Below are 12011 nucleotides of genomic sequence, written 5' to 3' on the forward strand. Positions count from 1 at the left end.
AGGTGTGTGTTCACGTGGGAAAAGATGCTGACGTCTGAGGAGAAGCATGTCAGAGACTGGAGATGTGTTCTCGCCTCTGGGGGTGTGTGTGTTTGTGTTTGCATGCATATGAGCTGCGGGTGTGTGGTAGTCAGGGTGTGTTTGCAGCAGGGTGTGTGTGTGACTGTGTGTGTGTGTGTTTACATCTTGACAGTTGATGGAGGTGGGACGTTTAAAGGTGGAACCCGTTTGTCTGCTTCGAGTCAAGTATTCGTCCACCTGAGCGGCGCGCCTCTCCTCAGTTGCAGCCTGCAGAGCAAACAGCATGGACTGATCGAACTCTGAGCTGGAACTCTGTGACGCAACTTCAACAACACGGAGGCCAGAACAGCTGCCCGATGGACCCCGAGGTCAGTTTGATTTGTGAGTTTTATTTCCAGCTGTGGGATTCACTCTGTGTGGGCTCTGACAGCTGCTGAGCAAGTTTCAGGTGCCGTCATCCAGGTAGTTTCTGTCACGTCTCGGTACCTGTTATGATAACCATCATTAAGAAAAGGTTGATTCATAGTTGATTTACCTGTGAGGTTTCATACTAACTTCTGTTGCAACTTCACAAGAAACAGTTGCTGAATAAATCAAGTGAAAAATAATGACGCTAGCTGAATTAACTATAGATTTAACATTTAGCAATGCTGGTTTTCATAAAGTGTTGACATGAACTCTCTCGTTCAGCGTGTTTCTATGAAAAGTCTTTTAATTTTTTGCACACCGTTCATTTTTGGCTTTCTGTTCGTTCACTATCAGAATTAAATCTGTTGACATTTCAATGGACTTGCATTGCTCACACTCAACTGCACGCTGATGTGTGTATCCTATTATTATTATTATTTTTATTATTATTATTATTATAGCATCTTCGACTGTATTCAACTGAGCCTTTCCCTTTTATAACTGCAGGCTCGTGCACTTTGACTCATGTGTAAAATGTTCAATGTGTAACTTTTCAAGTAGTAAATCAACGGTTTCCTTTGGAGTCGAACCAAATGCCCTAAAAATGTGACTGAAACACAAACTGTAAATGTATTAACTCTACACATTTTTAAGGCTGCAGGTCCATTTTACAACATAAATCAGGTGTTAATAGAATCGCATCCTCGCGACAACATATAGAGCACAATTTTTTGGAGACATATTTCACTATAATTTGATTTATGGCAACATATTGTTAGTTTTTTAACCTTAAACTAACAGCTTTAGAATCATGGTGATGGTGTCTCTGTCACTTGTTTCTGCACTATGAAGAATCACAGCGTTACACATGTTTACTTCAGGATACAAGTTTTCAACACATGACATTATTATGACATAATGAGTTTTGTTTGTAGTTAGCACCGACGTTCCGTCTGACAAACTGTTACAGACCTGCAGTTTGTATGTATGAAGTGGTGTCGCACTCAGAAACTGCGCCAGATTGCACCAAATGCCAGTTTCTACATGATGTTGCATGACATTGCATAGTGATGCTGCATGAATAGAGGAGAAACTCTGTGTTTTTTTAAAGATGAATGTCATCATTAAAGAAACAGTTCACCCAAAATTGAAAATCCAGTCATTATCTCCTCCTCTATGCTGATGGAAAGGACAATGATGTTTCGTAGATCGCAAAACATCACAAACAACTCTGCTGAGCAATTGAAGTGGCTGCAGACTTGTTTAAAAAAAAGTAAAAAACGATCAAAAGAACACAAAAAATGTCTCCATAAAGCTCACCAGGTGTAATCCAAATCTCCGGGAACACAGAGATCCTGAATGGATTTGATAAAAATATTACTGACAAGCTTTCTTTCCTGAAATCTTCACTGTAGCTGCTGAGTTAAGAGTGTTAGTGCGCACCCGTCTGATGTGGGATCTCCGGGGTTAAGGAGACTGGGATTACACTGGACAAGCTGTATGCAGCCGTGTTATGATTTCAACATAAATGCTGCAACGCTGTTTTACTGTGAAGCTCTAGAAATGTTTTGTGGACTGCAAAACTTCACCTGACTTTGTATTAGCATGGGGGGAGGAGATGATGACTGGATTTTCAGTTTTGGGTGAACTATTCCTTTAAGCTAACTTTTTTTGTCTCCTAATTTACATACTTTTACTTCCAATGAGTGGACTTGTATAAACTGCAGTCAGGTGGTCATTCAGAATAAAGCACAGTTTCATTCATCCAGCTCATCTCTGCATGTCATCTAACACGATCTTGATAGAACATATTCGTATCTGGATTCAGTCGATTACCACGAAGTAGTGGGTGTGGTTACTTTTGACATTGTGTTCTTACTCAAAAAAAGGAAACACCCGCCAGTTCCCTGTACTCTGGATAAACCTGTTCCTGGTTTTCCTCGATTGTTGTGCTCAGAGCTGAGGCCATAACTCAAATACCTGAGAGATGCACCTGATGAGTCACCTGTGGGTCACTCATCTGAACCTGTCTCTCAGGGCTCATGCACAGATGTCACAGATTAATATATTTATATTCAAAAGCTGCACAAAATGTGCAAAGAACTGCTGTTTATCATGCTTTTATAATAGATGAATCTGTTTCCTGAACACTTTCTTTTCTTTTCTAGGTTTAGTCAAAGAAGAGTTTTTGGTTCCATTGTGACAGAAAGACGAGGATCACGGTACGAAACATCGACAGTGTTTTAATTCTAAATTAAAATGCGTCCTGTTGAGATGTGCGTCTGTTTTCAGCACTTTGACTATGAAAAGTCTTGGTTTGCAGATGTCACACCGCAGAGGAAGGAGTCTCTCTGAGGCCTTCACCCTGGAGCAATCAGAGCAGGGCGGGTTAGTTGTATCCAGCATCAACAGCAGTGACTCAGCCAATCAGGGACTGAGGGAAGGTACGGTATAATAACCCTCTTTGTTTTCTTTTATGTATTGCCTTTGATGGTTTTCTAAGCAAGACATAATAGTTGAACACTGCTTGCTTATTTGAGGAATCGTTGACTTTCATCCAAGGTTGAGATCATCTTTTAGACTGAGTGAACAGAAGAAAACAGAAACCCTGATCTCAGTGCCCCTTTTCTTTTTCAGGAGATGAAGTTTTGGGGGCAACAATCAATTTCGATAATCTATCAAAAGACGAGGTCCTGAACGTACTGAAGCTGATGGAGCCGTATGATGACAAGATCCAAGTCCTCACAAAGAGCAACCGGAGCAAGAGTGTTGGAAATCTTGTTGAGTCTGCCAAAAGTCCTGAGACAGTAAGTGAAATGCTGATATTATCAAGTCACACTAAATTGATCACTTAGTTAATAATCATTTTCTTGTACCTTCTTCTTTTGGTCAACAACACAACCCACACATTTATTGAAATGTCTGATTGATTGACATTGATTGTCATGTAAACACTGCTAACATTCATCTCCACCCCAGCTGCTAGGCAATACTTAAAACCAACCTTGATATTACGGTTACATTCTAATCACCAAGTTGTGGTTTATATTTCCAGATGCTGAAGGATTCCTACAACAAACTCTACAACGCCAAAATCAAGAAGTTCATGAGAGGTGAATTTCTTGGTGAAGAAAGCAGTTTTAATGGGGAGATTGCCGGCAAGTCAGCCACCCTCAAACACAACATGAGGTTGCCTCGCCGCGGAGTTGACTTTGGACTTCTTAAAAGCGCGACATTGAACACAGATGTTAATTTTGATTCACAATCTAATGACACTGGAGAGTTACAATATGGTAGCAATCTGAACCTTCCACCAATGGGTCTTGGCTTGAATGGGACTTCTGTCATGGGAGCTCAGGCACCAAGACTGAAAGTCGATGCTGACGGTCCACAGCTTACCACTCCAGACTTCCATCTGTCTGGAACATTACCAGATGGTCCAAGTGTCAATAGTGCTGGTCTCAAGTATTCCAAGAAACTGAAAAACCCAGCTCTAAACGTGGATGAACCTTCAAATTATACAGCATCACCCAATCTCAGGCTTTCTGGGAAGTCCCCTGACTTAGCTGTTGACACTCCATCAGTTGACTTTCGAGGTACATCTGGAAAATACAAGGCTCCTAAGTTTACAATGCCCAATTTTGATTTACCAGATATTCACGTTCCACGTCTTAAGGGAGATTTAGCTGCACCAGATATGCAGTTGGCAGCACCAGATCTCAAAGCTGGCATTCCAGATCCAAATGTGGATTTTCCATCTGGAAGATTAAAAATGCCTGGCTTTGGGCTATCTGGGCCTACAGTTAAAGGCCCTGAGTATGACTTAAAAACTCCAGACATGGATATGTCCACTCCCCAGTTTAAAGGGGATATCAATTTGCCTGGTTTTGATCCCAAAAACCCGAAGCTTGGCCTTGATACCCCAGATGTGGATATTAATATGCCCTCTGGTAAATTGGACATTCAAGCTCCCTCTGCCAAGCTTAAAAAGCCAAAATTTAAGCTCTTTGGTACATTACCAAAGAGGAAAGATGTGGATATCAATGCAGGGATGAAAACACCTGACCTAACTCTGAAAGCTCCAAACATGAAGGGTGGCATTGATGTCCCTGACTTGGACTTACCAAACATGGACCTTAAAGCTCCAAAGCTAGATGTGAACACTCCAGATGTCAACATTGGTTCACCCAAAGCAAACTTCCACATGCCCAAATTAAAGATGCCTAAATTTGGTCATCCAAACCTGAAAGGACCTGATATCGATGGCAGTTTCGATGGTCCAGACATGGATATTAATGCACCAGGCATCAATCTCAAAGCCCCTAAAGCTGATTTAGACATGCCAGATGTTGATATTTCTGGGCCATCTGGAAAATTCAAGAAGCCAAACTTGAATCTGCCTGATTTGAGGCTTTCTCGTCCAAAGTTAGATGCCCCTGACTTGGATCTCAAAACACCTGACCTAGATATCTCTGGTCCCAATCTAAGTGGTGGTATAAATGCACCAGACTTAAACATGCCAAAGCTTGATCTCAAAAGTCCCAAACTGGACCTCAATACCCCAAAGCTCAACTTAGACATGCCATCAGGTAAACTGAAAGCCCCAGAACTTCATGCTCCAGACTGGGATGTTAAAGCTCCATCAGGCAAATTGAAAATGCCCAAATTCAATCTTTCAGGTACATTACCAAAAGGACCAAATTTGGACGTGAACGCAGATCTTAAGGCACCGGAATTGAGCCTGAAAGCTCCAAATATAAAGGGTGGCATTGATGCCCCTGACTTGGACTTACCAAACATGGATCTTAAAGCTCCAAAGTTAGATGTGGACACTCCAGATGTCAACATTGGTTCACCCAAAGCAAACTTCCACATGCCCAAATTTAAGATGCCTAAATTTGGTCGCCCAAGCCTGAAAGGACCTGATATCGATGGCAGTTTCGATGGTCCAGACATGGATATTAATGCACCAAACATCAATCTCAAAGCCCCTAAAGCTGATTTAGACATGCCAGATTTGAATATTTCTGGGCCATCTGGAAAATTCAAGAAGCCAAACTTGAACCTTCCTGACTTGAGGCTTTCTGGTCCAAAGTTAGATGCCCCTGACCTGGACCTCAAAACACCTGACCTAGATATCTCTGGTCCCAATCTCAGTGGTGGTATAAATGCACCAGACTTAAACATGCCAAAGCTTGATCTCAAAAGTCCCAACCTAGACCTCAATACCCCAAAGCTCAACTTAGGCATGCCATCAGGTAAACTGAAAGCCCCAGAACTTCATGCTCCAGACTGGGATGTTAAAGCTCCATCAGGCAAATTGAAAATGCCTAAATTCAATCTTTCAGGTACATTACCAAAAGGACCAAATTTGGACATGAACGCAGATCTTAAGACACCAGATTTGAGCCTGAAAGCTCCAAAGATAAAGGGTGGCATTGATGCCCCTGACTTGGACTTACCAAACATGGATCTTAAAGCTCCAAAGTTAGATGTGAACACTCCAGATGTCAACATTGGTTCACCCAAAGCAAACTTCCACATGCCCAAATTTAAGATGCCTAAATTTGGTCTTCCAAACCTGAAAGGACCTGATATCGATGGCAGTTTTGATGGTCCAGACATGGATATTAATGCACCAAATGTCAATCTCAAAGCCCCTAAAACTGATTTAGACATGCCAGATTTGGATATTTCTGGGCCATCTGGAAAATTCAAGAAGCCAAACTTGAACCTGCCTAATTTTGGCCTTTCTGGCCCAAAGTTAGATGCCCCTAACCTGGACCTCAAGACACCTGACCTAGATATATCTGGTCCCAATCTCACTGGTGGTATAAATGCACCAGACTTTAACATGCCAAAGCTTGATCTCAAAAGTCCCAGCCTGGACCTCAGTACACCAAAGCTCAACTTAGATATGCCATCAGGTAAACTGAAAGCCCCAGAACTTCATGCTCCAGACTGGGATGTTAAAGCTCCATCAGGCAAATTGAAAATGCCCAAATTCAATCTGTCAGGTACATTACCTAAAGGACCAAATTTGGACTTGAACGCAGATCTCAAGTCACCAGATTTGAGTCTGAAAGCTCCAAATATAAAAGGTGGCATTGATGCCCCTGACTTGGACTTACCAAACATGGACCTCAAAGCTCCAAAGTTAGATGTGAACACACCAGATATCAACATTGGTTCACCCAAGACAAAATTCAAAATGCCCAAATTTAAGATGCCTAAATTTAATTTTCCAAGCCTAAAAGGACCTAAGATTGGTGGAAACTTAGATGGTCCAGATGTTGATTTAAATGTACCGAATGTCAATCTCAAAGCCCCTAAAGCTGATTTAGACATGCCAGATGTTGATATTTCTGGGCCATCCGGAAAATTCAAGAAGCCAAACTTGAACCTGCCTGACTTGAGGCTTTCTGGTCCAAAGTTAGATGCCCCTAACCTGGACCTCAAAAGACCTGACATAGATATATCTGGTCCCAATCTAAGTGGTGGTATAAATGCACCAGATTTAAACATGCCAAAGCTTGATCTCAAAAGTCCCAACCTGGACCTCAGTACCCCAAAGCTCAACTTAGACATGCCATCAGGTAAACTGAAAGCCCCAGAACTTCATGCTCCAGACTGGGATGTTAAAGCTCCATCAGGCAAATTGAAAATGCCCAAATTCAATCTTTCAGGTACATTACCTAAAGGACCAAATATGGACTTGAACGCAGATCTTAAGACACCGGATTTGAATCTGAAAGCTCCAAAGATAAAAGGTGGTATTGATGCCCCTGACTTGGACTTACCAAACATGGACCTTAAAGCTCCAAAGTTAGATGTGGACACTCCAGATGTCAACATTGGTTCACCCAAAGCAAACTTCCACATGCCCAAATTAAAGATGCCTAAATTTGGTCTTCCAAGCCTGAAAGGACCTGATATCAATGGCAGTTTCGATGGTCCAGATATGGATATTAATGCACCAAACATCAATCTCAAAGCCCCTAAAGCTGATTTAGACATGCCAGATGTTGATATTTCTGGGCCATCTGGAAAATTGAAGATGCCAAACTTGAACCTGCCTGACTTTGGGCTTTCAGGTCCGAAGTTAGATGCCCCTGACCTGGACCTCAAAAGACCTGACCTAGATATCTCTGGTCCCAATTTCAGTGGTGGTATAAATGCACCAGACTTAAACATGCCAAAGCTTGATCTCAAAAGTCCCAAACTGGACCTCAATACCCCAAAGCTCAACTTAGACATGCCATCAGGTAAACTGAAAGCCCCAGAACTTCATGCTCCAGACTGGGATGTTAAAGCTCCATCAGGCAAATTGAAAATGCCCAAATTTAATCTCTCAGGTACATTACCAAAAGGACCCAATTTGGACTTGAACGCAGATCTTAAGACACCGGATTTGAGCCTGAAAGCTCCAAATATAAAAGGTGGCATTGATGCACCTGACTTGGACTTACCAAACATGGACCTCAAAGCTCCAAAGTTAGACGTGGACACTCCAGATGTCAACATTGGTTCACCCAAAGCAAAATTCAAGATGCCCAAGTTAAAGATGCCTAAATTTAGTCTTCCAAGCCTGAAAGGACCTGATATCAATGGCAGTTTTGATGGTCCAGATATGGATATTAATGCACCAAACGTCAATCTCAAAGCCCCTAAAGCTGATTTAGACATGCCAGATTTGAATATTTCTGGGCCATCTGGAAAATTCAAGAAGCCAAACTTGAACCTGCCTAATCTTGGCCTTTCTGGCCCGAAGTTAGATGCCCCTGACCTGGACCTCAAAACACCTGACCTAGATTTTGCTGGTCCCAGTGTCAGTGGTGGTATAAATGCACCAGACTTAAACATGCCAAAGCTTGATGTCAAAAGTCCAAAACTGGACCTCAACACCCCAAAGCTCAACTTAGACATGCCATCAGGTAAACTGAAAGCCCCAGAACTTCATGCTCCAGACTGGGATGTTAAAGCTCCATCAGGCAAATTGAAAATGCCCAAATTCAATCTGTCAGGTACATTACCTAAAGGACCAAATTTGGACGTGAACGCAGATCTTAAGACACCAGATTTGAATCTGAAAGCTCCAAAGATAAAAGGTGGCATTGATGCCCCTGACTTGGACTTACCAAACATGGACCTTAAAGCTCCAAAGTTAGATGTGAACACTCCAGATGTCAACATTGGTTCACCCAAGACGAAATTAAAGATGCCCAAATTAAAGATGCCTAAAGTTAGTCTTCCAAACCTGAAAGGACCTGAGATTGATGATGATTTTGATGGCCCAGACATTGACATCAGTGCACCCAATGTCAACCTCAAAGGGTCCAAACCTGGCTTTGAGATGCCAAATGTTGACTTTGGAAGCCCATCAGCAAAACTTAAAAAGCCAAATTTGAAAATGCCTGATGTGGGATTTTCGAGTCCGAAGTTAGAAGGCCCAAAGTTTGACTTCAAGTCACCTGACTTTGATGCCAAATTACCAGATTTGAACATAGATTCAGACCTGAAAGCTCCAAAGCTAAAAGGGGGAATCGATGGCCCTAAATTGGGCTTGCCAAACATTGACCTTAAAGCTCCAAAGATGGATATGAACATTCCCGATGCCAATATTGGTTTTCCCGATGCAAAAATCAAAACTCCCCAAATTAAGATGCCAAAAGGCCCCAATGTTGACATAAATGGGGGCCTACAGGGACCTGACATGAATATCCCAAATGTAGACATAAATGGTCTGAAAGGAACATTAAAAGGGCCAGATTTAAATGCACCAGACTTCAGTCTCTCTAGACCTAAAATAAAAGCACCAGACATTAATCTGTCAGGGCCTCACCTGAAAGGCCCTGGTTTAAGTATGCCAGATGTTAACGTGAAACCACCACAGTTGAAGGCAAATATCACAGGTCCAAACGTTAATGCTCCAAACATGGACCTCAGCATGCCAAAAATGGGAATGCGTAGTCCACAACTGCATCCCAGAAATCCAGATCTCAACGTTGATGATCCTTCTCTAAATTTCAGAGGGCCTTCTTATAAGAATGGCAGATCAGATACCACAGGGGTCAACATGAAAATGCCTGCCCTGGATATAGATAGAGATGTCATGCTTCCTCATGCTGATAGAAAGCAACCAAGACCCAAAATAACATCCAACTACCCTGTGGTGGTTGCTCATGTGCCCCAGGATATTGATTACAACCGTTCTGATCTCAACATCGATGATTTCACAGGAATTGATCATGTGGCTAGAGCCAGAGGTTCAAGAGTGGACCCCCAGATGTCACCTAACTACAGGCCGATAAGCTACCCATCGGGTGTTAATGTTAACATGAAGGACCCCAGACACAGCAGGAGAATTCCTTCTGGAGATGCTGACATATATGCGATGCCTCAGAAAAGAAGGCAGCCTGTCCCTAATGTACATTTGTCACATCTTTCTCAAGATCAAACAATAAAAGTACCTGATAATTCAGATGAGTACTATGTCACAGTTTTCCCAGACCAAGCACAAAATCAAAGAATGCCAAACCGTAAATACAACACAGGGGGGCCTGGCTTTTATCCCAGAAACATGGACCTTGAAGTTCCAGATCTAAATGACCAGAAGGGGTCAACGTTCTTTTTCTCCGACCTCGTGTAGGTTTCAAACCACTGATATTTACATAAGCTGTTCTAAATGTTTGTTCTATTGTACTTCTTATACTGGGTGTATTTATTGTGACTTAAGCTGTTGTGTTTTATTTTGTCATTTATTGTGATTTTGCAAAATATGTCTCTTTCTGCCTCATTAAGGTTGTATATAAAGTTCATCTTGTTCAGTTGTAATTAGGTAACCCTACATTACAATGCAGCATTGTTGCACTTGTTTGATATGTATGTTCAGGCTTTGCCACATTTTTGTTGTTTAAAGTATTTGCACTGCACAATATTTGTCTGAAAAGGAGGTATTATTTCTGTGCAGAATAAAGTTAAGGGACCAAAAACCTCCAAAATCCCCACATTTTCCCTCTTTGTGGGTTTTAGGGAATCATTGTGAGATCAACAGATGTTAATTGTTTTATCATATATGTGGCTTATTGTGGTCTTTTGTGTTATATATTGTCAACTGGATGTTAAAATATCCAAGGTTTTGCAAATGTTTATATCATACTGTGTGTATATACTTTTGAAAACACCCACTTTATTTTATATTCATTAGGGATGTAAATAGTAAAGTTTATATATATTTTTACATCCATTTTTTCTGTTATTTTAGAGCAATAACATAACAAAAAGTAATTAAATTGTTTGCGCTTTAGACCATGTTTAAGAGGACCATGAAGATGTCTAAATTGTTTACAAAAGACACACCATGTATGATTTTGTTGTTATATTGTACGAAAATAAACATTCAAACATGTATATGTAACAGTATTTGTCTCCCTATTCATATTGTTCAATTTTATTGAGAAGACAATAAGATTTTAGTTGTTTTATCAAATCATCACTCAAATCATGGGATGTAAGATAAATAATAACTCGACACCTGACAACATGCACATTCAACATTCAGAGGCAGATAAAGACTCAATGTCCCTTTGTCTTAAAATGTTTTAAATATTCATTTGAACAATGATTTTTTTTTAATTTTAACATGTTAGAGAAGTATTAAAGATACACTGTAAACAAATAGATAATACATTTTACAGTTTTTCTTTTTACTTTCATGCTCACATTAAACAGTGTGTGGTTCCTCCAAGAGATCCCCCTCATATGCATTTTAACTCACAAGACATTAAGAAGTTAAGAATCTTTTTTGAGGAAAGATTTTTTCCAGAAGAAATTTTATCATGGGTGTATTTCAAGGAAAAAAAAACGTTTAAAGAGGTGGAAGTTATTTTTAGGGGAATTTTGTTTTTCAAGAAAATGTTTTTTTCTTCAAGGTCAGCCTTTGTTTTAGTAAGAATGCAAGATTTTTTTTTAAGGTGAACTTTTTTTTAGAGGTGAAATTTACTTGAAAGTAAAAAAAAATGCTTTACGGGTAAGACTTTTTTTTAACCTAAAAAAAAATATATGTAAAGGTAATAGTTTTTTCAAGGTAAACATATTTAGTAAGAATGTAAGATTTTTTAAAGGTTATCTTTTTTCTTCAAGATAAGATTTCTTTTGTTTGCCAGGGTACAATTTACTTTCAAGGTGACATCTGTTTTCAGAGGTAAATTTTGGTTTTTTCCAAGGTACAATTTTTTGGAAAAAAATAACTCTTTTCAAGGTAATATTTTTTTTCAAGGTAAACATTTTTTTTAGTAGAAATGTAAGATTTTTTTGAAGGTGTGTTTCATTTTTCAGGTATATATTTTTTTAAAGATTAATTCGGTTTTAGAGGTGAAATTATTTTTCAAGTTAAGGTTAGTATTATAGTCTTATACAGGTAGGCACCAAACCCACTTATGCATTTATTTTTCTAGTGAGTGTTTACAGTTGTCAGTGTATGTAACGCTGCTGCTGTGATGATTAATGACAGAAATGTTGTTTCTGTGTCTATAATAACCACATCCTGAAAAGTTATATTTATATATACATATAAATAAATA

The 12011-nt window shown here is 40.0% G+C and overlaps 1 protein-coding gene across 1 annotated transcript; it reads left to right on the plus strand.

The window, feature by feature from the left end:
• Positions 1–4675: 4675 nt before the first annotated feature.
• On the plus strand, positions 4676–10867 carry si:ch211-69b7.6 (neuroblast differentiation-associated protein AHNAK). The gene has a single exon (XM_037094341.1). The coding sequence runs from the start codon at positions 4715–4717 to the stop codon at positions 10076–10078; it is 5364 nt and encodes a 1787-aa protein (XP_036950236.1). The 5' UTR covers positions 4676–4714; the 3' UTR covers positions 10079–10867.
• Positions 10868–12011: the final 1144 nt, after the last annotated feature.

This window comes from Acanthopagrus latus, chromosome 1 (assembly GCF_904848185.1).
Source record: "Acanthopagrus latus isolate v.2019 chromosome 1, fAcaLat1.1, whole genome shotgun sequence".
NCBI classification, from domain to species: domain Eukaryota; kingdom Metazoa; phylum Chordata; class Actinopteri; order Spariformes; family Sparidae; genus Acanthopagrus; species Acanthopagrus latus.

Bases quoted from the DNA above. Each gene is read 5' to 3' on its own strand.
- si:ch211-69b7.6 (XM_037094341.1), top strand. From the start codon at position 4,715: ATGGATATTAATGCACCAGGCATCAATCTCAAAGCCCCTAAAGCTGAT.